This window comes from Opisthocomus hoazin, chromosome 7 (genome assembly GCF_030867145.1).
Source record: "Opisthocomus hoazin isolate bOpiHoa1 chromosome 7, bOpiHoa1.hap1, whole genome shotgun sequence".
In the NCBI taxonomy this organism is placed as follows: Eukaryota; Metazoa; Chordata; class Aves; order Opisthocomiformes; family Opisthocomidae; genus Opisthocomus; species Opisthocomus hoazin.
This window is the reverse complement of record NC_134420.1, coordinates 71,645,586-71,669,812: the sequence shown is the minus strand read 5'-3', so window position 1 is coordinate 71,669,812 and position 24,227 is coordinate 71,645,586. Positions and strand designations below refer to the sequence as shown.

The following is a 24,227-nucleotide window of genomic DNA, read 5'->3' as shown; positions in this document are numbered from 1 at the left end:
CCTGGGCCTCGCTTTGCTGCATCTCCAGAGGACGTTTCTGCCGCTCTCCAGGGCACCAGCACCGTAGCTTGCCCAGGGTTCCAGCCAGGGCAGAAGCTCAGGTTCCCCCAGCGTGCTGCTGGCCTTCAGCAGGGGTGCAGTCACTGTGCCTGCACCACACCACCAGCACTGCAGAGACCTTCGGGAAGAGCCTGTTGCCACCAGAGCTTTGCTGGGAAGACAGCACCTCTGGGATAGGTGTCTCCTATCCCTCATAGTCTTTTATGCAGCAGAAAGTTACTGTAATTTACTATAAGCGAGGGAATCATGCAGCAAAGAAATTTTCCCCAAGTTTATTCAGTTCTTGCCCTACTTCTAGCATCTGAAGGCAAAAAAATTGGTCTAATCCCCCAAAATATTACAGCAGTATTTAACAGTGATTCAGAATGATCTTCCAATATATAAAATAAACTTTACATATAGTCTCCACTCTTTTATAAAAGTAGCTTTTCTTTTTCCCTTGTACAAAATATTTGTCAGCAGCAGCTTACAGACGATCAACGGGGAACCAGACATCCAGCAAGTGGTCTTCACCGTGTAGTGGTTGGGAGTGGGATGGAACGATGGTGTTTGCCCAGTTTTAGAGACCCCAGAACAGCCGAGCAGTAAAACTTTTAAGTCCCTCTTTCTCCAGTGAAGTCACCGCATGTTCCGTAAGATGTTCCTGAAGTTTTCCAGTTCTCTAACGCTTGTTGAAATCCTGTGCGCAAGGAAAGCAAGAGGGAAATGTTAGAGCAACCTTATTTAAAATTCAAGAGAAAGGGACTGCTGTCAAGTAAAGCTTCAGTGAGCTCTCAGGAAGACAGAATTTAGAATTTCAGCTAAATTAGGTTCTGGTTACAACCTGGCCCTTCACTAATTTCACAGACTCTTTTTAAAGCAAACACTGAGAAAGGCAGCAGAACAGGATGTTACAGAGAGCTCAGCAGTGATCAGACAAACCCATTAACTCGAGGTCAAGAAACAGCCCATAATATCACAGCTGTGCAGGCAGGTCGCAGAGCCTCCTTGCGCTCTAACGCTTGTTTCTTCCGAGGGTTTTTTCAATCACCTCCCTCCTTTTTCCTGCTGAATGCGTTCTGCCCCTGGAGCATCGGTGAGGACGCAGCCCATGAGTGCCTTGTCCATGAAGCAGAGGCCTGCCCTGCCCCGCCAGGACAAACGCCTGGTGTAATCACAGAATCCCAGCATGGAGGGGGTTGGCAGGGACCTCTGTGGGTCACCCAGCCCAACCCCCTGCCCAAGCAGGGTCACCCAGAGCAGGCTGCACAGCACCGCGGCCAGGCGGGGCTGGAATATCTCCAGAGAAGGAGACTCCACAGCCTCCCTGGGCAGCCTGGGCCAGGGCTCCGCCACCCTCAGAGGGAAGAAGTTCTTCCTCATCTTCAGCTGGAGCTTCCTCTGCTTCAGTTTGTGCCCATTGCCCCTTGTCCTGTCGCTGGGCACCACTGAAAAGAGTCTGGCCCCGTCCTCCTGACACCCACCCTGCAGAGATTTGGAGGCATTTCTAAGGTCCCCTCTCAGCCTTCTCTTCTCCAGGCTGAACAAGCCCAGCTCCCTCAGCCTCTCCTCGTAGGAGAGATGCTCCAGTCCCCTCACCATCCTCGTAGCCCTCCACTGGACTCTCTCCAGTAGCTCCTCATCTTTCTTGAACTGGGGAGCCCAGAACTGGACACAGCACTGCAGATGGGGCCTCACCAGGGCAGAGTAGAGGGGGAGGAGAACCTCCCTCGCCCTGCTGGCCACACTCCTCTTGATGCACCCCAGGATCCCATTGGCCTTCTTGGCAGCCAGGGCACGCTGCTGGTTAAGGGGATTTTAATAATCCAAACCACTTGCGAACAGCAAGCGGAAGACGGAGGTCTTTTTTAACAGGCTCTTCTAACGCAGGTAGGTGGGACACGAGGTTGGAGTCTGAGAAAGAGCTGCCTGGCCCCAGGGTTTTCACCCAGCAGAGAGGGAAGGGGAAGACAGAACCAGGCTCTTGGCCTGCCAGCCCTCGCCCTGCTCTGAACGCTTAGAGGCTGTGTCGCCACCGTGTGAGAAAGGCAGAAGGAAGCCTAGCTGCCGGGCTAAGGGGAACGCAGCAGCTCTGCTCAGGAGGGGAGCACCACAGTGGCCCCGGGGAGGAGTGGTTTGGGGGTTTCCAGATTTGGCTGATGCGTGCTGGGGTCTTGCGCTGCTGGCTGTTCACACGCAGAAGGCACGATCGGCAGGTGTCAAGCGAGACGCAGCAGCGTCGCCTGAGGAACCCTTTGAAAAGCCCGTTGGCCAGAAGCTCCAGGGCTGTCCACACCACTAAGCGGTAATGCATAACCAGAGCGTCTTGCAATCTCTTCTCCCTCCTAAAGGCCTCGTTACCCTCCTTCTCTGCCAGAAACTCCGCATCCAGCTCTCCACAAGGGCTGGACTGATGGATTCCTGCGAAATGCAACCACCGCAAACAGATCTGGGAACGAGCTGGTGGAAGCCTGAAGGAGAGCTCCGAAGTAAGCACAGAACAAGAACAGCAGCCCTTGCCTGGGAAGTGTGCTCTGAGGACAGAGTCTCTCAGTTCTTTAAAAAAATCACCAAATTCTTTGTATCTTAATACAAATGCTTCCTTGAATTCCTTACAGAAATGTAAAGAAGTTGTTTTAAATTGTTCCAACTGCTGCACTCCACCTTAACATCACCTGACATTTGACAGCTTCTGTCTGGGACGGCGAGGTCAGAGCAGGAGTTACCACCAGTGCTGCTGGTGAGAACGGCCTGTTTAAGCTTAAACGAGACGTAACACAGCAGCCGGTGTAAAAGTAGAGGAAAAAAGTCTGAAACTAACCTTCCAAAAGCATTAAATAAGGCAACGATTTCTTGTCTTGTCAGCTGGAATCCATAGGAAGGGCCACTTTCAGGTATCTTTTCTATCAGGTTTTCAGAAAAGAGGATCTTCAGCGCTGTACCCAAGCCCTGCGTCTGTGCGTGACAAAGAAGATCATTTGATAGCGGGGAGACATCCAGGGCCTGACTCACAAATTTAACTTTACTTCCCCTCTTCATCCTTGCAAGGATTGCTGTGGACATCACCTTAACAGAGCGAGAACTGGGATTTCACTTGGCGCAGCTCCGAGGAGGGAGCAGGACGCAGCCCGGATGCTTTATTTACTTCGCGTTACTGCGACAGCAGAGCTCCCCAGCCGAGGCTTCCTGTCTAGCTTTGACCACATGTAAATTCAGTGCAGATCTCGCCGAACCCCCAGTTTTACAGCACCCTCTGCCTCGCCTGCCAGAGGCCCTGCACCGCCTCCCCTCTCCCGGGGAGCAGCTCAATCCGGTTTTCGGCTGCAAAGGCAAGAGGCAGCTGCTGCCAGGCCCAGCGAGCTGGGGTCGGCACGCTGCTTCCTGCCCACTGGGCTAGGCAGCGACACGAGCAGCCCTGCATCTAGGAGCTTCCCCGTACCCGAGAACCGCATCTGCACACCCGACTCCCATCGGATGAGGTGCTTCCAGACACATCCCAGGCTGAGGACACGGCTTACCTGCAGCTTCCCCCACAGGCGACATTTGAAGCAGCCAACGCAATCCATTATCTTAGAAATGTTCTTAAAGTGTAGCCTAAATTCCTCCTAGGGGAAGAGACATTCAAGTTGATCATGGTTATGCACCAGCTAAGATTTCTTCTGCGCATTAATCCAAATCCAGTAACGTATTAATCCTGGACTTCGGACTAAATTCAGTGGGACTGGGTCAGGGAAACGCCTCCCGAAGCGGGGTCCTCAGCAGCAATCCCCCCCTCTCCTTAAGGCGCACCCTACCCGCAAGCACCCAAACCATTCAGAAAGCAAAATGAATTGGAAATACCTGACCCAGTAGCTCGGGCGCACTGGGGTCCCTTTCAGCTCCAGTATTATCCCAGACACACCCCCAAAAATAGGCAGCAAGCTCCCCCAAGGGAAGGGTTGGCCAATTACCTTCAGTTTTGCAGCTTCCTTCTTATTCCCTGCAAATAATGAGTTTTCATCGAAATGCAGTGGGAAAGACCTGAAATGGAATGAAAAGCGTTTTATCTCTCCACAGCTTGTTTGTACGGCTGAAGCCCGGGTCCGCAGAAGCAGCTGGTCAGGTGCACAAATGAAACCGATAGGTGTTAGACACTGGACATCGCTAGATCTAGTTTAAGTCAAGCTGCTTACATCTCTCGGAGGCTTTCAATTTTAGCCTGCATCTCACCTTGCAGACTTTTTCAGCAATTGCTCTATGGTTCCTAAGCAGTTGTAGTCTAACAGACATGAGCACTGAAGGCAGGGGAGCGTGACAAGATAAATTCAAACATCGATTGCACTAGGAGAAACATTTCCATCGGGTGCTGGGATCTTTCCTCCACTCCTCTCACTGCAAACTCTATCCAACAGCCCAAACCTCTGTTACCAACACGTTTAGGAATTTTTTCCCAGTCAATAACACGAAGGCAGGACTGGTATTCCACCGAGGAGTCAAACAGGCAGCCAGTCTCAGGGCTGACACACAGGCAGTTATTAAATTCAATTCAGCTAAATCAAAAAGGCAGCCTAGACTATTAAACTGCGGGCTTAATTACCCTGTTTTGCCATTTGAATACAGATACCAATGTATATCCCAGCAATATTACCTACTGCACAAATGGCACTATCCCACTCCAAGAGCAAACCCAGAACCTCCCTTTCTAGGCACGTTAAGCAAAAGGCTAAGCACCCTCAGAGATGCCATGGCTGAAGGAGCCATTCTCCCCTGGGTACTGAACGTAATTACTTGGCCAGATGGAGAATTTCCAGCAGCAGGTTCTTCACTTCCGCGTCGTGACTTTTGCTCCCCGTGTACAGCTGGAAGCCTGGGCGCTCGAAGAAGGGCAGCACTTTGGATAGGGCCCGCAGCTCTATCAGGTAGAGAAAATACAGGTTCTTGAGTCTTCTGGGACCTTCCCCTCTGGTGATGACTTCGTCAAATCTCTGCTGGAACTCTGTAACGTTGGGGCCCCATTTCTTCTCTGACCACGTATCTGAGAGAACAAAAAACGCAAAACAAAGAGATGAGGCAGATGGGTATAGCTCTGGTTCAACTCCTCCCACCATCCCAAGCCAAATGGCAAAATGTAACCAGGGAGATCCAAGCTTTGCAATAGTGACAACCCCTTCTCTAACCACCAACTGTTCAAGAGAGGCATGCTTCCAGCCAAACTCAAACCCCAACAAATGCAGAACTCCTGCAGATCTTTGTCAGTTGGTTTAAAACACGACCCAGGCTTACAAGCAAAAGCTAAAAATGGAGGCTGCCCATTTTAAACAGAATTAAATCAGCTGGAGAGTTTCTTGTCAGTTGAGCTGATTGTTTCTGAGAGCAGTTCTGTGCAAGCTGGCGAACGCTCAACATTTGTCTGCGAGTGAAGAGCGCTGGATGGATGCACCAGGCAGGTGTGAAGGTCCCTTCGGTCCTCCACTCCTGCCCGAAAGCCCTGACTGGTTGCAGAACTCAGAATAGGTCTCTGCTTTGGTCCAGGCCTCCGCAGAGGCGGGCAGTGCAGGCCTCCTGAGCATGATGTGCTGTGAAGCAGTGTGGGGGCCAGAGGCTGCGCGGCTCCTCAATGAACAGGAACACCTTGAAAGAATTCCTTCTATTCAAAAACACACGAGAACAAGTGCAGCCACGGACAAGAGGACACTGGCCTCTATTTTCCATTACCAAGCCCACAGGTTTCACAAAGAATGTTTGTGTTTGCTCATCCTATCGTGTCCTTAAGATTATATAAAGTATGTAGTGGAAGACATAACGCAGTCATATCAAGCTGATGTGTAAAGATGAAAAAAACGTAGGAGAAGCTTTATCTTCTAAGTCACCAAAGGGTTACCAGCCCAGCGGGAAAGGACTCCTCCCCAACTCCGGGCTGAGGGAGGCTCCCTACAAGGCGATGGTGGCACCCACAGCTGGGAATCGCTGCATGGATCCAGGCTGAGGCAGGGACCACCTTCTCAGAGCAGCGATCACCCGTGGCCTTTCACCAGCAGCAGCTATCCCTTTTGACATGAGCCAAGCAAAGACATTTCCTTGGCTGCCTGTGGCCAACCTTATCTTCCTAACCCTCCCTGCAGTCCCAACTCACCTCTTGCCTTTGATGTTTCTCTTGTCATTCTGTCTCCCAAGTCTAAGAGTCTAACTCACATCAAGGTGAGGCCTACATGGGCTGTAAAGACTTAAACAGAATTACTGAGTTCAATCTAAATTACTTATCCAAATTGCAACATCTATCTCTAAATCTTCCGTGCTTCGTTTTTGTAAGCTTTAGCAGAATAACAGTGCTGGCTTGGCCCACAGGCACCACTCTGAAGTACCATGACTAAATCCTTCAGGGAGTCAGTCGGAGCCTGCATCCCACGCTGCACGAGCGGCACGCCACAGCCCTTGGCCAGCCAGACGCACAAATCGTGTGTTCACATCACCCTAGATTCTCAACCCCAGGGTTGAAATTTAGATTCTTCAGATAGCTACTCAGGGACAAAGGAAATGGAAATGGCATATGGAAACGGACCAAGGATCTTGGGAAAGCCCAGCAAAGCATTTCACAGGCTAGGTGAGATTATTGCTAAACTGACAGTCATAAAGACAGGCTAGGAAAGGACAGCCTCGAGCCGTTGTTAGAAGCCTACTCCAAAACAACCTCGGAGGAAGAACAGAAGGAATACGTGCTGGAAGTCTCAGTATGGAGCACGGTCCAGCTGTTTTCAGACCTGAAGGCACCTAGTAACTACATTCCTGATTCTGGTACACAACCTGTGTGCTGAGAGAGGGCAGAGAAGAGCGCAGAAGTAGGCCTGAACCCTGTTGGAACGGGCTCCAGCTAGCAGTTAGTGGAGCCACAGGAGTGTCAATTTAGGACTGACGCAGAAGAGCCAAGGCAGAAAGTAGCACTTACCTTGCAAAAGGTACCTGGCGCTCAAATGGATGTTGATGCTTGCATGGAGACCAGAAACAAGTTTGTAAAAAGCTCGTTTCTCTACACAGACACCTGAAAAGAAATGGACACTTCAAGATACTGAAAGCACACGCTGAATTTTCTTCTCCTGGCTGTCAGCCAGAAATCTAATCCCACCCGAGTGTGGCCAGTAACTCCCACCCGCTCCCTGGCCATTTTGCGTGCATCCCAGGAAGAGCAACCAAGCTCAGAAAAAGGATTACCTTTCAGCCACTTGTAAAACATCTGCCCTGGAAACAAAAGGAGAACAAGCACGTCAGTTTGAGGGTACTGCCCAAGCCCGATAGCCTGAAACCACCTCTCAGGCCAGCCCCCAGAGGACCTCTGCCCACTCCAGTTTGCAGGAGCAGGGAAGGAGCATTAGAAGAGCGTGAAAATAGTTTTCCTCCCCACCCTTCTGACTGAGCCTTCTACAAGACAGTGGGGCAGCAGCTAAACGTAGCACGTGGTCTTTCCAACCCACCTCAGCAAGGGTTGAGGGGGCAGAAACACTGCAGAATGGCACAGCATAGGGGGCAACAAGGAGCACAGATCACACTTCTCTTCTGGCCAGGATGGGGAGACAGCTATTTTTACTAAAAATAAAATAAACCAGCGCAACCAAGTGTGTACAATCACACAAGCCTGTGTTTCACACTACCACCCTACTACATGCTTGAAAGTTATCTGGAGAACATAAACACGGATTTGGAGATAATTTGGAGACAAAGATATGCCCAGTGCTACAGAGGGTGAAGAGCTCCAGGGCACAGCCCTTCCCAGACATGAGCCCTGCAGGGCCTACAGGAGTTGGGCACCCAGTTCCTACCAGCTCTCAAAGGCTGTTGGCACTATGAGTCTTCTCAAAGCTCCAGCCAGAGAGCTGCTTTCTCAGCAATAACAAACACTGAAAAAACCACAACACAAGTCCTATTCCTGAAGGAACTTCACTTACTTGATCTTCAAATGGGACTTGTACTCTTAAAAGACTGCTGGTGCTTTTGAAGGCCACCACCCAAGGATGGGCTGGCCTCAGGGACAGAGAGCTCAGCGATCTTTCCACAGGGTCCCAAACACAGCAGAACTTCAAGACAAATTCGGATTTTGCCTGAATAATGATTTTGCAAACCAGGTGCATTATCTAATGGTGGTACAGCTCGTGACAGCATGATAAAGACACCACATTTGTTCCTGTTATCAGCAAAACCAAACGAAGTGCCACTCACCTCCATCGTCTCCTGATGAAAAAAAAAAGCACGAGTGGTGGAGGGAGAGAAAAGAGGAGATAAAAATTACACATGACCAAAATTAAACTCCAAAACACAAGCATTAAGATTACTCTGTTAATCTGCTCTGACAAGAGAACGAGCCTCTCCAGGGAGGTTTAGAAATGTTCTGAACACAGAAAACATCATCTCAAACCGCAGCAGTGAACACGCCAGACGAGCAATGCTCCTGCATACCCTGACCAACACAGGAGGGATTAATACTTGCCAAGGAAGTAAAACCACCAAACAAGTTGAAGCAGAAACCAGAAAACATGGGACATAAATGCCTACCTCTGGCAGAGATCTCCTGTAGGACCTCTGACAGGATACTCAAAGACCCCATCCCTGCTGCTTGCAGTTTATTAGTCACTCGCAACAACTCTTGCAGGTATCAGGTCAGACCCTCTATTTTCATGTCCTCCTGCTTCCTCATCTGCAAAACAGCAGTCCTCCCCTCTCCCCTCAACATACCTGTGTTATTTCATTCTGCTCCTGCCCTAAACAACAGAGGTGGTCACGGGAAGCACCGATATTATAAAGGACGTTGCACATTTCCTTCACCGGTGCTGCTCCTGAGGTGCCACTCCTTTGCACGAGGGTCAAGGGAGGGGGAAAGCACCTACACAGCTCAGGGAAAACCAGGAGATCACTCCAGAGCGTACTGCTGGAGCGGTGTTCGGGTCAAACAGAGGGAGTGAGGCTGATGAAGTTCTAGATGTCTGAGCAAGATGGGGCATCAGGAGACAGGGGCTCTGTTCTTCAGCAAGAAGCTCTTACGCTTCCAAAACACTTCCCTACTTTCATTTACACTGTCTAGCCTCTAGGGCAGTCTCTCAGTGGAAACCACACAGTAAGAGGATCCCAGCCAGGTTCTCATTTCAGTCCATCACAGATGGTTTGGCATTGCCGAGTACAGTAACCAGGGACCTGGGAAGAGCTCAGGGTTCAGTCCTGCTCCCAGGCCCTCCAAAGCTCACATTTCTTCCAGGAGTGGAGGATCAGACTTCCTTTCTCCATGATGGAAGCTAGCAAACCACACTTCCAGGTGCCCTTGCGTTAGCCATAAAATTCTACACTGGATCAAGAGCTACAACCTATTTCTCATTCAGTAGAAGTAGCTCGGAGAGCGTTTACTGTTCCTGGAGCTAGGATCAGTACACTACTAAACCACTTAGTGAGATAAATGACTCACCTCTACCAGATGCCAAAGGCCTTTTTACATTCTGAGGCCTAAGAAGAAAAGAAAAAACATTTAAGTAAGATATGTAAATAAGTGACTGTCTCCTTGCTGTGCAGAAGCACAGCGCAGCAGCAGCAGTTACTTCTCTGCAGTCAAATAGCCTAAGGAGTTCTTAGATCTCTTCAGTGCTTTAGCTTTGCTCAGACAGAGAAGACGTAGAGCAAAATGTAGCTTTCTCTTTTTTCTTTTTTCCTCTTCTTTCTTTAGACAGCACACCTAGGAAAACCCAAGTGTCTACACAGGTACCAGTGGACATTATCCCACAGCCTTGGTGTAACGCAACACACTGGTATGAATGGAGAGGAAATCCCTAAAGAGATCACAGTAGGCAACACTACAGACCAGTGCCTTCCAGTACTGTGCATCAGCCCCAGGGGCACCCACAGCAGAGTTCAAATCAGCACACAGACTGGGGAGAGAGCTCACATCGCCTGCACCATGGCCAGGGAGGACAGGACTGCCTGCCCAGGACCACATCACAAGAGAGATACGCCCCCCCTGCCAGGCAGCTGCTGTCTCACCACGCTGCAGGGCTTGCATTGGGAGCCTGCCCTGGGGCAAGCTGTGGTCCAAAAAACAGCCACGGTGGGCTCGCGGGGCAGCCACATGGCTTGTCCCCTCCTCTGACAGCCCGCTCTGCACAAGCATTGCGGCAATGACAGGAGGATGAGGATTAACGGAGCAGTTAAAGCACATGAAGCCCCTCCGCAAAAACCAGTGCCTGCAGCCTTGTGGAACCTGTCTCCCAAAGCACCTACTTGAAGCAGTTTTCTTCATAAATACTGTTCCAAATTTTCCAGGCATCCGGTCCTTTGTAGCCCGTATAGCGTTCAGGATTCAGGAGTAAATCCACGTACTCCGCATCAGGAGAATAGATGTCTGCAAAGCAGAGTGCTGGGTCAGTGACAAACACTTCTGAAGGAAAATGACATCTTCCAAGGCTGATCCAGCCACCCCTTGGCATACTGAACAGCCTGGCCAGCACAGAGACCAGCTCATCCCTCTCCGGAGAGGCAGGCACATGCTATTTGCTACGCATCAAACCACTGCAGCGGGGCAAAGCTCTCCGGCCTTCAGAGCTATCGGAGAGCAATGCCACTGATGGCAAAGCAAACTCTGAACGTGCTGCATCCAAGCTGCTAACTTGCCAAACACAGCAAGACCCTGACCAGCAATGCAGCTTTGTCAAAAATATTTGCATCACATTATTTTTCAAAATACTGAGGACAGGGAGGGTGGAAAAAAGAAGAAACGCTACATATACTCCAGGCTCGCTGAAATATTACACATTGGCCTGAAAGCTCTGCACAGGTGCTAAAAATCCCATCACAAGCCTTGTCAGATCAAACATACCATCAGCTTCGCAAAAGCTGTCTGAAGAGTCATCGTGCCGTGTCCACTGAAGCACTGCCTGCTGGGTTTCCTTGCTGCAAAGACAGTGGAAAACTATCACAAAGAGCACTGATACTAGGTTTCCTTCAAGACAAGTAAGGATTGTGGAAAAGAGAAGTCAAACCTCAAAGAGCCATCAACAGCTCCGAGTCTCTTGGCTTCTTCACATTCTTCAGCAAGGTTACTGGCTTCTTCTGAATACTGGGTTGAAAAGCAAAGGGGTGGGGAGAGAGGAGGATTAAAAAGCAGTTTTTCTGCTGTTATAATTCTGCTTTTAATGCACTAACCAGTTTAAGCATCACAAACACTTTTGTGATTCATCCCACCCTGTATTTCCACAGGATGCCTGCAGATATCCAGCAGCTTATGCAATTGTGATGACTGCTGCAGGGACTCACAGCAGCCTCTGGCACTGCTGTAGGAGCATTTTGTGTCTGATGACACCTGCTCTTGGAGAAGCCTCCTGCAGAAGGAGGAACTGCTCTACCTTAGTGGAGGGGAATACCCGACTTCAGGACAGCCACCTCAAAGGCTCTACAGCACGCCAAACACTTGAAGAGGGTAAAAATTCAGCCACAAAGTGCATCCCGACAAATACCACCCATCTGATTCAGGCACCTTTTGTCAGCTGCAGTGGCATGAAACCGGTCCTATCAGCAGCGTAATTTTGTGCACGCAGGCACACCTACCTTGTAACTTCCAGATCTGATTCCACCAGGAACTTCGTCCTGAAAGACAAAATTGAGCATGTGCTACATGTGGAGCTGTTGTGGCCTTTCAGCCTAATCCTGGAGACGGATTAGGAAGGGTACCACAGTTTCTAGAAGTTCGCAGAGTAATCAAAGCGCTCAGCTTGGCTGACAACACACCCAATTTGTGGCTCCTCCACAGACTAAGGTTAAGCAATGTTCTTGTCTTTTATTTTGATTTTTTCGCAAGACTCCTCAAAAGGTCAGCCGCCTTTCACAGGTGCTCTGTCAGGTTATGTTTTGCTTACCCAAGCATGCGGTTGGGGAAGCCAGTATGAACTTCAGAGGAGCTGGAGTTGTGTCTCCTCAGCCGATGTCTGGCATCCCACCTCCCGGTGATGCCGGTGCTCCTGGCAGGAGCCCCGGCACCTCCTCAGATATTGCATCTACCAGCCCCTGATACACGTCATCCAAAAACTTCTCTTTTACCACTCCATCACATGATGTCAGGCTTGCCAGCCCCAAACAACCCGAGCAGCAACCACAAGACAATCAGACCCTAAATTCTCCTGAACTTCCATTTCCTCCATCAGTAGGAAGGCAGTAAAACCACTGCTACGCTGCAGGAGCGAATACTGTGATGGCAAGCAGCACAGGCAGAGAAAAATTAAGCAATGAATAAGAATCATTTTTGTTGCTTTCAGAATTAAATGGACCCAAATCAAAATAATTTAAAACAGCAGTGACACAGTCAGTTCTTAAAATAAGAACAACTTCTAGCTACTACTAATGTAATCGTGACATTACTCCTTCACATTGGTCATATTCACTACCAAAACCATCCTTTTTAAGGAAAAAAGTATTTAAACAAAATTTAGGGTTATTTTGAGGAGAAAAAAAAAAAATCATTAATCCATTTTGGGTCCATAATAGGTGCTTTTTGAAAACTAGGGAAGGAAAGGACACTTCCTTGAGGGACAGGGTAGCTGCTGAGAAGACAAATGAATTTAACACACATATCAGAACTTACATAACAAGTGACGTCCACACACTCCCCCACACTAGATTGCTTAAAGGTGTCATATCTGCTTAGGTACTTATTTCAGCCAACAGCTACACTACATCAGGTTACCACAGAGTCACCAGATGACGGGGACAGACACCTGCTTCACTGCAGCATACTTTAAATTGTACATGAAAGCAAACCAGCGTGTTGGAAAAACGCATGCGGGCAGGGTCAGGAAGCCCCTCTCGCTGAGAGCACTCATCGCACCGTCGGCATGGCAGACCCCTGCGCACCATCGGCATGCAAACTGCTCTGGAGACCCAGGAACGAGAGTGCCAGACAGCCTGTTGCTGGCTGCCAACCCACAACGCCAGGCTGGATGGCATTTTCACCACCTCTACCAACCCAGCAACCAAGTTCCGATTCACTCGCTTTCTCATCGCCTTCTTTTCAGGCAGACACCTGCAGTCAAGGTGATTTCTTTTAGCTCCACAAATAAAGCGCTTTTGTCCAGGATACAGGGACAAGAGTGTTTGCTTTTGTACTGGGAAACAGAGGACTCTGAAAGAGCCATTTCACGTAAAAAGAGAGGGCTGGAAAGGGCCTAGTCAAATGCATCAGCCAAAACTGCAACTCACAGTGTAGCTCCTGGGCCAACAGGGTGAATATCCCAGCAATTAACACAAGAGGCATTTCTTGTAACAACAGTGGATTTCCCCCAAAACCATCTCACTACTACCAGAAATAAAGAGGGACCAGGACAAGCTTTTGGCCATTCATGGAGGGTCAGCTAGTAAAAGTCTAGCCTTGCTTGAAACTTTCAGAATGTAGCCTTTTGGCCTTTCTCATGGATACCAGCATTACTGCCCCTAAGAAAGCTCCATCAGAGCCACAGTCCTGCTGTAGCTGCCATAATGAGAAGAGTAGAGTACGTCATAAGAGAAAAGTATGTCATTTGCCCACTTCTTCCTCTAGGTCTGCAAAGGCCAACTATAGAAAAGAGAGAAAAGAATGGATTTGGTACTTACAGATGGGCAGGGCTTTACGGCACAGTCTCTTATTCCACAGTGACTGCTGTCATTCCAGAAAGGACAAGGTTTGTTTAGGTTTACCTGCAAATAACATATTATCCTATTACACATTTCCTCCATGCAACCAAGCCAACCTTCCACACCACAGATTACCAACACACACCTTCCGCGCTGCAGTGTGAGACTTCAGATAACCAAACTCAGGGCACAGTGAAAGTGGAAACAGACGGCGTTATTCACCTTACACAAAGCTGCTCACGCGCGTCCATTTGCCTCTCACATGAGACGTGTGTGCCCGTGCAGCCTGGCCAGGACTGTTTGTGGTAACACAGAAGATGGGACACATCAGCCACCGATTCCTAACCACGTGCTGAGGCTCCTGTTGAGCTATGACAAACCGGCTTTGGGCCACGTCCTTTGCTGGCTCCTTTAGGAGCCAGCAGTGACTATGGGACAAGCTCTGGCCTTGCAATATTGCTCACTATATTCTCCGTGAATCTCAGGGGAAGTTTGCTCCCCGTTGATTTTGTTTCCTTGTTTTGGGCATCTTACGACTATAGCCTGCCAGTTGGTCAGATAAGCACGGAGAGACTGGGCCTTGCTGCCATCCTCCTGCGGCCAGAGCGCAGGTCTTCTGCTGTCAAGTCATCTGCGTTCTGGACTTGGTGGTGTTCAAGCCTTCTGGGCTTGATGGGAACAAATAATTCCTTGGTGTTTACATGCTTGACCGCTATCGCTCGTGTCCTTGTTATCAGTACAGGTTATTCTTTTAATCCTTGCTTTGCTGTTTCTCCTGATACCTTCACACACAGACATCTCTGTTCACACTTCATTCACACCAATCTTAATATTTCTGTTACGAATCCCAACACCAGTAGGGGAAAGGACATTAACTTCTTTAACAAATCCTAGCCTTTCTTTTCTGTGAGTTGGTATCAAGTATCATCCTTCCAAAACAATTAACATTTAACAAGATTTTGTGAGTTTGGTAGAGAGGGAGAGCAGGGAAAGGCAGCTCTATCCCACTGATTTCATGTACAGGCCAGTTCTAGTTCACAGCGCAGTGAAGCCGGGAACTTTTTAAATGGTTCTTACAGAAAAGCGAATACTTGTTTTGTCTGTGGAAACAATCAGGCAACAGTCACTGTTGAGTATCTGTATTCGACAGGTGAAATACTGCCCCATAGCCCAAGCACACTCAAACAAACCCCACATTTACTCCTGCAGTGTCACTGACTGGGAGCAGAATCCATCTAATAACGATGGTCTGGCAGCAACAGCCACCAACTCACCTGACTGCTTGGTAACTAAACCAGGCTTTCCACGTCGATGGGGAGACACTAAGAATACTCTCACTATGCAGTATGGATCCCCAGTCATTGATATTTGAGACCCGGCTCAACAAAATAAGTCATTTCAATGGTCTACTGCATAAGTTCTTAAGAGGGAAAAATGCATAAGAAAATATTAGGAAATTAAGCATTTCTTTACCAAGAAGGTCAAACACTGCACCAGGCTTCCCGGAGAGGTGGCCAATGCCTGTCAGTGTTTAAGAGACATTTGGACAATGCCCTTAAAGACATGCTTGAACTTTTGGGTCAGCCCTGAAGTGGTCAGGTAGTTGGGCTAGATGATCACTGTAGGTCCATTCCAACTGGAACGATTCTATTCTCTATCTTTATAAACAAGCAATTTATTTCAGAAGCGTGTTGTATCATATGAAGATTCTCCTGACAACAGAGTCACACTGACTGCATTGCTAAAAATCAGGATTAAAATGGAGGTATCTCATTTTAAAAGGACCAGCAATAACTTCAAAGAATATTTTTTTTAAATAAGAAGCAGCAACGTACAAAATTAATGCAATAATTCTTGTATGATAAAATTACCTTGTAGTATCTAAAATAGTCACTTTCCAGAAGTTTGTTCAGTCTAGGAAAAAGCTTGTAGTTGTTGAAGGCATCAATGGTTTCTATATCACAGGTGCAGTCATCTAAATGACCAGTAACCTGTTGGATAAAAAGAAAGAAACAACCAAATATGAACAACTTAGCCAGTACTTTTTAACACTGCAGACAATAAAACAATTCACAATTTTATTTATTTCTACCAGAGAGTCAAATAGTTAAGTTTAACCAGAATTAAACAACATTAAACCTGACTGTGCTGAACTGGCAGAGAACTTCTGAAGCACCTGTTAGGATGTGTCCTGTACTTGCTGCCTGGGGATGGGCAGTTTTATTTGGAAGCACTTTTCCTCTAACACATATTGCTATACTAGAAATCACTGATGTCAGGTAATGGCATCAGATGGACACTTTCATCTCTTTGAAAAGCAGAGATGACAGACACATTCAGCCAGACTGCATCACACACACATACAAAAACCACACAGCCCTTGTCCACGCATCAGTCAGTCACACACACGTTTCAAATCCCGCAAGACACTGGATGTCGGGTGCTGTGACAGCCGTGAGCCGCACACGCGGCCAGCTCAGGCTCCCGTTTGAGACCAGACTTCTCAGTGCATCGCTCCTGTAGGATGGCATACAGCTGAGAGCTGGCGTTTGCATAAGGGACCAGTTAGGCAACAATAATGCCACCGAAGATCACAGAACTCCAAGAAAGTCCTTGTCATTACCAACTGCACTGCAGCCATTTGTTTGGCTTCATCAAAACCACAGCAACTGCAACAGTCTCCCTCCTCGCCTCAGAGAGCCATTTGGCAAGAAAACATTTGGTCTAAATCTGATGTAGAAAGCCAACACTTCTTGCATCATCCTGAACAACTCAACAAGCTGTGTGCAAGCCCTGAAGAAAAAAAAAAAAAAAAGAAAAACAATGTAGCACTAATTCAGCTATGGCTTTCTGACACGTAGATTACTGTCTGGATGACAGAATTGCACAACACAGCAGTAGCTTTGCTTCCCCCACGCCCCCTGACGAGTATGTGGGGAAATCACCCTGGCCAAAACCATTACTACTCATTCGTTCTCAACAGCACACGGCGGGGATCTTTCCTGGATGTTGATGTAGCAATGCAAACACCTGGCAAGCTGCCATTACCCAGTATCAGATAAATTCAGGGTGTTAAGATCAGGCAGTTGTTTTAAATCAATATTGTTAATTTACGAAGCAAAGAATGGGATGTTTGCCACAGATCACGATAAGAAACCCTCTTGTCACTTCTGTTCCAGAAAGCCTACGAACTCCTGGTAGCAGCACAGAAACGATGCAGCCCACGCTACTGTTCGAGGGGGTTATGTCCAATCTCTGTCTTCGCTCTGTGCACGAGCAAGCTGGAAGCGGGGACAAGCAGAACAAGCCTGGAAACATCGGCATCGGCAGCTCCCGTGGAGTGTGACAGAGTGCATTGCCGAGCGGTGCCATAAAAGCTCCCCACGACAGGCCAGGAACCAACAGGCAGATGGGGAATGCCCGAGACCTACGAAGACGCTGGATTGTGTTTAAGCAGCTCCTCCTTTTCGTACTTTTAAAGCACTCAACCAGCCTAAGCGCTGCCGAACACTGTGGGACAGCAAACAGAAGCAGCTATCACCCCTCCTGCAGGAAAGGCAGCAGATGACCAAAGTCACAAGCACCTCGGCAGTCAGACCCAGGAAAGTGAGTAAAAATCTGCAAGCCTCGAGAAAAAACCTCCCTGAATCCAAAGCAAAGGTGCTACTCCAGCCTTCGCAAAGGGGCAAGACTTCTGATGTACGGAGAGAAAAGAGAGCACCACGTGAGAAACGTGAGCCACCTGCCTTGACGCATTTCCGGGGAGCCCTCTGATAACTCAGCAAGAGCTACACATCAACTGAAACAGAACCACTATAATTACTACTGTGGAAATGAAGCTCCCTGCCCTCCTTCTGAGGGGGAAGGCAGAAGTGGAGCACTTGTCCTCAGAGCGCACAGTCAGACACAACGGAGAAGAGGGGAGGAAAAATAGCCTGGATTAAGCACAGAGCACCTTAAAGGCAAGAGCAAGTTTCTTCCTGCCACCCTGGACAGAGGGGGAAGGAATTCCGGCTCTGGACGCAGACCACTCCATAGCAGGAACTGGTACTTTGGAAACAGCTTTTTTCAAAAGGGCTTTGATATTTCCAACTCAGTCACGCTGACCTAAGGGGGAGTGAAGGGAAATTCATTAGAGCGTGTTAGAATGGCCAACTCCACTTGAGCAAACCATTTTTGTTAAGGCACCGCAATCTGGAGGCTCACTTCTACATCCAGTGTTCACACCGAAGCCCGCTGCCTCATCCTCACACATGCACTGTATTCTGTCAGGCATTTTGCATGGTAATGAAGATGAACAGCACAGCAATTAAGCTTTCCACTAGCCTGAATCACCCCTGTAAAAAGACAGCAGCAATTTGCTAATCCAGTTACCCAATTTAAAGCTGTTTCAAAAAAATGTTTTTAACAAAAGCAAACCAAACAAACCACAACAAAAACTTAACAAACCACAACTTTTATTTCCTGGAAACCTGGCATCCTATCGATTGGGTCTCAAAGCGGCCTACGAAAAGATTTGTGGATACAGCTGCCCTCTGTATCCACGCAAGACAAACAAGCCATTCCAAGGGAATGACATCCCTGTAAGAGGTGACATCAAAGCACCCAGCCAGCCCTCAGCTAACAGCGCGCACCACGTGCGCCAGGCCTGTCCTCGCTACGTCTAGCGACCAACTGAAGCCAGAACCAACCGGTCAAAATGTCATCCTGAAAACGATCCTGGGTGAAGCACCGCAGACGCTGCCACAATTTTCAGGAGTAGATGGGGGTCATGCTTTGGAGATCTCAAAATATCCGCTGCTTGGTTTAGAAGAGCTCTGGTGGGAACATCAGCCGCAACACCACCAAGAAGATGCCTGTTGGGGTAGCACAGGCAAAGGGGAAGCGCATGGATAAACCTGAGCTCTGCTCAAGTCAGAGGGAAAACTCCTTCTTCCTCCAAGAATTTCAGTCAGACTGTGCAGAAACGGGCAATCTCCCTAGCGGGCACACGGCCAACGAGGTACCGCTGGCCTGCTCACCTCCCTGCTCTGCCTCCCGAGCCTCCAGGCTGCTGAGAAAGCAAGCTCAGCCAGGCCTGGTGGCACCACCTGTACGCACCCAGCCTACCAAAGGGGTACAGAAGACAGCATCAAAAGCCAAGTCTCCTCAGAGCCCAAGATGAAAGCCCCCATGATGCTACCACCAAACAGCACTGACCCACTTTAAGACACAGTGAAGTATCAGACCACCTGGCAGGGCATGGTCTTCATCCCAGAAGCTCCCACTTGCTCCGTGACCGCCTGCCACCCCAGAACCTGTTTCTTTCAGCCCTGTATGCAGCCAGAGACTCACTTGTTTTGGACTTCAATTCCTGCTGTCGAAGCAGTTGAGTTACAGCATGTGTCAAACATGCCCTGCAATGGGTGGTGCCTTAAAACACTTTCCCCCCACCTCCCCACAGCATTTATCTAAATCTTCAGCCTGTAATAATTAGAACAGTTAAGATGAAACATAAACTGATCCAGCCCCAAACATGTGCCATGTGCTTGCTGGCACCTGTGAATCACCGAGCTGAGCGGCAGCAACGGGTTGCACTCCACCCAGCAAGGGCGTGAGACTGTCGGGCAGGGCTGGGTTTTCCCCGTGTGAAGCGATGCAACGGAGCCGCCGGGACAGACGCGGCACAAGTGGCTCCGGCTGTTGAGTAAGCACGGAGGAAGGCGTTCGGCTGGCCCTGCACAACAGCCGCTCTCAATCCCTTAACGCTGATGTACCTGCCTTGTGTACGTAACACAACTTGAAGTGCCACCACACGCAGACTCAGCATAATCCTTGGGTCTGGCCTTTGCTTCATCTTCCTTCACCTCCATCCCAGGCCCCTGTCAGTCTGCTCTCTCCACCTCTTTCTGCTTCCCCCAGCGTCAGAGAAACATCCTTTGGACAGTGGATTTAGGGCTTTCTTCTGTTGCTATGGGCTCCATCCCAGACCCATACACCACCATCTACTGCACAGCTGGGCAGGAAAGAAGGCAAACTCTTCTCTGCATATCCCACTTGCAGCGACAATAGGGCACAGGGCAGGGAACACTACAGTGGCTGAGGAGTTTCTTTCAGCCTGTACCAACCTCACTGGCAGCTGCCTTCTCTTGCAGAGAAGCCACACCAGTCCCAGGCTGATGGCAAGCTGATGCTCTCCCTGCAGCCCTCACAGAAGCTTCCGGCAGTCGCCCTGCACAAGTCATTTGTGGCTCTGCCCGCCTGTGGCACTCAGTCCAGCTAGGTCTCCCTTCCACCCTCACCAGCGCACTGGGAGCGGGTACTGGCAGCCAGGCGAGAACAGTCGTGCCCAGTATCTGCCCAGGAAGCAGTATATACCCCCCCAGGTGCTTTTTTCACCCCCATCTTTTGCCCAGAAAACAAGGACTGGGGCTTCCGGAGCTCATGCAGAAGCAAACCTCACATGGGAGCCTCCGGATGGGGTTAAACCACAGAGGCTGAAGTGCTGTCAGATGGCACCTCCAAGCACCTGCTAGCAAGGAAGGAGCTGCAGCTGCTCTGCACTTGGAAGCTGCCTCCCAAATCATTGCACAGGGATTAGGAACTGTGCTAGGTACAAATTCCTGCCCCGAAGGCTGGTGGGTGAACACCACTTCAGTAAGAACACAAAAGAGGCTTGAAAGTCTGTGGAGGTAACAGTGAGGTAACTCAGAGCCAGCCTCCCTCCTAATGACAACGTACTGACCACAGAAATGCCCATGAAGGAAACCAGCCCTCTACCAGACCAGAAACCTAGCCAAAATCCTGGTCTGCCAAACACCTGCAGCACCAGTCTGTAAAAAGTAAACAAGCACTAATTACTAGGAATACAGATAACTGATTCATGGCTGACTAAAGCATTAATGCAAACATTAATGTCTGGGCGGAGGACAAGTTGTAAAGTTTGAAGGAACTCTGATATTGAAATGTTATTCAGCGCTAATGAGACAGACTGGAAAGCCTGTCCAGAATTACGGCCTGCTTAAGTCAGCGTTTGAAATCGTGCTACAGCAAGTGCTCTCAAAAGCAGCCCTGTCCCAACACGGGCTGATAGACAAGTCAAAGCTCTTCCATTCACCCTGCGTCAAGTTTCTTGATCTGACAAGCCGATGAGACTGCAAGAGACGGTTCACAGGAAGAAACCAAAAGCTATGCCCAGACCTTCAAGTATATAAACAAAGGAGGGTAAAACATACCATTTAAGGCTTGCCCTATATTTTACTTGGTGGCAAATAAAAACCACCAGACCAGTTCTGCACAAGATGATCAGTAGATTATTTTTTGCAAAAAGAGAAGGCAGCCCTCGGGTGTGTTTTTAAACGGTTAAGCGGTTATTAAGGCTAAGAAATGCTGCCCTACATAACAGCTTTCCCAAAGGCAATAAAGTCTGGAAAAATCCTGAACCTGGACATTTGCACTGAAAACTAAACCAAACCATACACTACTCCATAAACAAGAAGCATGTTGCAACAAACTAAGAGTGTACAAAGTACATCAGTTCCTCCTAGTCAAGGTAAAAAAGCCTGCAAGCCATTACTTTGCCAGAATGCCAGTTCGTTTAGTGGTTCGGGCTTCTTATTCCACACTACACTCCTGACTCCGACTTCACTCCTTAGGAGACAAACTTCACTGCTAAGCAGGAAGCATACAAGCAAAAACCCTACAGAGATAGGGAACTGAAATGTGTGCTTTTTGATTCTTTATCAGCATAGCCTGTAGTCACCATTTCCACATGAAAATGAAGCGTCAAGAGCCACCCAGAAGCCAAATGCACAATTGCATTTGTCTTTTTTCTCCACTCCCAGCTTCTGACTCAAACTTATGCACTGCATTTTTAATACAGCAAGAACATGCTCTACAACAGCTTCCTTTTTTTTTTTTTTAAAGGCAACAAAACCAAAGCACTAAATACATTCTACTATCTTCACTCCTTGATCTCGCAAATGTGCTTGTGCAAAGTTAAGTCAACAGGAATACACATAGCGACCGTTCCCCCAAACCCAGCTGCCTGGATTCATTTCTTGGTTGACCATCCCCAGTTCTCCCATTACTGCACATCAACAGCGGGTGCACCAAGTGCCAGACGGTAACACACGTGGCAGATGAGCAAGGCGAATTAACCCTGGAAAAGCTTGAACGAGCTAGGCAGCCCAGCTCACCCCCGGGCAGGGCAGGGTACGGCAGCAGGTGCCACATTTTCCCGGGAGTTGCAACAACAGCAAGGCAGACCTTCAGGAGAGGTCAAGGCCAGGTTGGATGGAGCTCTGAGCAACCTGGTCTAGTGGAAGATGTCACAGAATCACAGAATGTTAAGGGTTGGAAGGGACCTCTGCGGGTCACCCAGTCCAACCCCTCTGCCGAAGTAGGGTCACCCAGAGCAGGCTGCGCAGGACCTTGTCCAGGCAGGTCTTGAACCAGAGAAGGAGACTCCACAACCTCCCTGGGCAGCCTGTTCCAGCTCACGGCAGGGGGGTTGGAACCAGCTGATCTTTAAAGTCCCTTCCAACCCTGACCATTCTATGATTCTATGAGAGGGGACGAGGCACCTCCCAGACATTACAGTCACACACATCCCACGAGAGGCACGTGTGGGCTCAGGGAAGAACTGGTCCCCTAGCTGAATCACAGAATGGTGAGGGCTGGAAGGGACCTCTGTGGCTCACCCAGTCCAACCCCCTGCCGAAGCAGGGTCACCTACAGCAGGCTGCACAGCACCGCGTCCAGGCAGGTCTGGAATATCTCCAGAGAAGGAGACTCCACAGCCTCCCTGGGCAGCCTGGGCCAGTGCTCCGTCACCCTCAGAGGGAAGAGGTTCTTCCTCATGTTCAGACGGAACTTCCTCTGCTTCAGCTTGTGCCCATTGCCCCTAGCTGAAACGCTCACCTTTCCTGCTCGGGGCAGGGAGAGCAGAGAGTTAGGCAGACAAGGAAGCGGGCAGAAGCCACCCTCCGAGTCCCTTCACTCTAACCACCCCCCAGCAGATTTCCCGACGCCCGCAGCCGAGGGCACGGGAGGGTCTGCCCACCCCAACCCACGCAGAGGAACCGCCGTCCCCCCCCCCTGCAGAGCCCACCTGGCAGAAGCAGCGTCTCTCGGCCGCGCCGGGCGGCCCGCGGGGCACCACCGGCAGCAGGAGGGCGGCGAGCCCCAGCGCCCGCAGCAGCGTCCCGCAGCCCGCCGCCATCTCCCCTCGGCTCCCCGCAGCCCCGCCGCCGCCGCCGCCGCCGCCTGAAGAAGCCGCGCACCGCCCCTCGCCGGGGGCGCGGCCGCCGGGCTACGAGCCGCCCCGCACGCAGCCCGGCCCCGGGAGGAGCGGCCGGTTCCTCGCCGGGTAGCGGCCGGGTTCTCGGCCGCCGTGACTCACCGGGGCCCACGTCCGCGGAGGGGGGAGAGCCAGGGGGGCTCTGACGCCGGGGAAAGCCGGAGTTACACGCCTGATGCTGCGACTGTTGGGCTGACCCCTGCTTCTACTTAGGAACGTACTGGGTGTATGTAGATATGTTTAAGTCATTAGGCAAAATAATTAAAGCCAAAGCAAGGCTTGCTCCTTAGTGGATAATTAGGATAGCTGTAGGATAAGAGGCTCCTAAGTAATTCTCCTCTGGACAGCTCAGCCTTGGGAGGGCAGATGCACCAAGAGGGCAACAAGACCTGAGCAAAACAACCTGGAAGGACACGGCATACAGGATCTTAGAACTGGGTTTGCACAGAAACAAAGGTCAACCAGCGGACACCGTGATCAAGAGGATAAGCCTTCATCTGAAGATCCCTGACAACCACCCAGAGCCACCAACAGACACACGATATTAACATATGCTAATTAGTTCTTGGAAAAGCCATGAATATGCTAAACATTTCTCAGAAATATAATGAATATGTATATTGTGATTGTATTTAACCTGAAATGAAAAGGTGTTTGACACACACAATTGGAGGAGAGACCCCCTGTGTGTCCAGCGCTGCAATAAAAGAATCAGAGAATGGTCAGGGTTGGAAGAGACCTTAAAACTCATCTGGTTCCAACCCCCCTTCCATGAGCAGGGACATCTTCCACCAGACCAGGGTGCTCAGAGCTCCATCCAACCTGGCCTTGAACACTGCCAGGGAGGGGGCAGCCACAGCTTCTCTGGGCAGCCTGGGCCAGGGCCTCACCACCCTCATGGGGAAAAATTTCTTCTCAATATCTCATCTAAATCTGCGCTCTAAGAGCATATATATATGCCCTTAATGTAATAGAATACCTGCTTAATCATCTTCTGACTATTGAGTCTTTAACTTCGGTTTTTCCTGGCGTCACGTCTCCAGCAGCCAGGCTCTGTGGCCCGAGTTCTGCCTCCTGCGCCAGCACAGCAAGCGGCCCGGGGGAGAGAGGGGCCGGGTCCGCTGGCAGAGCCCCAGGTGTCCCTGGCCTGCTCCGGGGCAGGTGCCGGGTCACGGGCACCCTCCTTCCCTGTCAGGGGGTGCAGAGAAGGGCCCCCAGCCTGTCGTGACCTCCGCTCGTCCCCCGTCCCCTCATGGACCCACAGGCCCTGTCCCGGAGGCGCGTCCAGGTTCTCCCGTGCCCG

At 49.8% G+C, this 24,227-nt stretch overlaps 1 protein-coding gene across 1 annotated transcript; it reads right to left on the bottom strand.

Moving 5' to 3' along the window:
* Positions 1 to 331: 331 nt before the first annotated feature.
* Positions 332 to 22,846, bottom strand: ERO1A (endoplasmic reticulum oxidoreductase 1 alpha). Its single transcript, XM_075427190.1, has 16 exons — positions 22,736 to 22,846; positions 15,516 to 15,635; positions 13,624 to 13,707; positions 11,590 to 11,628; positions 11,025 to 11,101; positions 10,862 to 10,935; positions 10,267 to 10,387; positions 9,461 to 9,498; positions 8,227 to 8,238; positions 7,225 to 7,251; positions 6,962 to 7,054; positions 4,807 to 5,053; positions 3,990 to 4,059; positions 3,558 to 3,644; positions 2,861 to 2,994; positions 332 to 739 (listed from the first exon to the last, which is right to left on the bottom strand). Exons 1-16 carry the CDS (start codon positions 22,844 to 22,846, stop codon positions 679 to 681), a joined length of 1,395 nt encoding a protein of 464 aa, XP_075283305.1. The 3' UTR covers positions 332 to 678.
* Positions 22,847 to 24,227: the final 1,381 nt, after the last annotated feature.

Excerpts from the sequence above, each read along its gene's own strand:
- ERO1A (XM_075427190.1), bottom strand. The coding sequence starts at position 22,846 with ATGGCGGCGGGCTGCGGGACGCTGCTGCGGGCGCTGGGGCTCGCCGCC. Across the intron at positions 5,054-6,961 it reads CGCCAGGTACCTTTTGCAAG|ATACGTGGTCAGAGAAGAAA; the intron begins GTAAGTGCTACT and ends TTGTTCTCTCAG. Across the intron at positions 2,995-3,557 it reads GCCTGTGGGGGAAGCTGCAG|ACGCAGGGCTTGGGTACAGC; the intron begins GTAAGCCGTGTC and ends TGTCACGCACAG.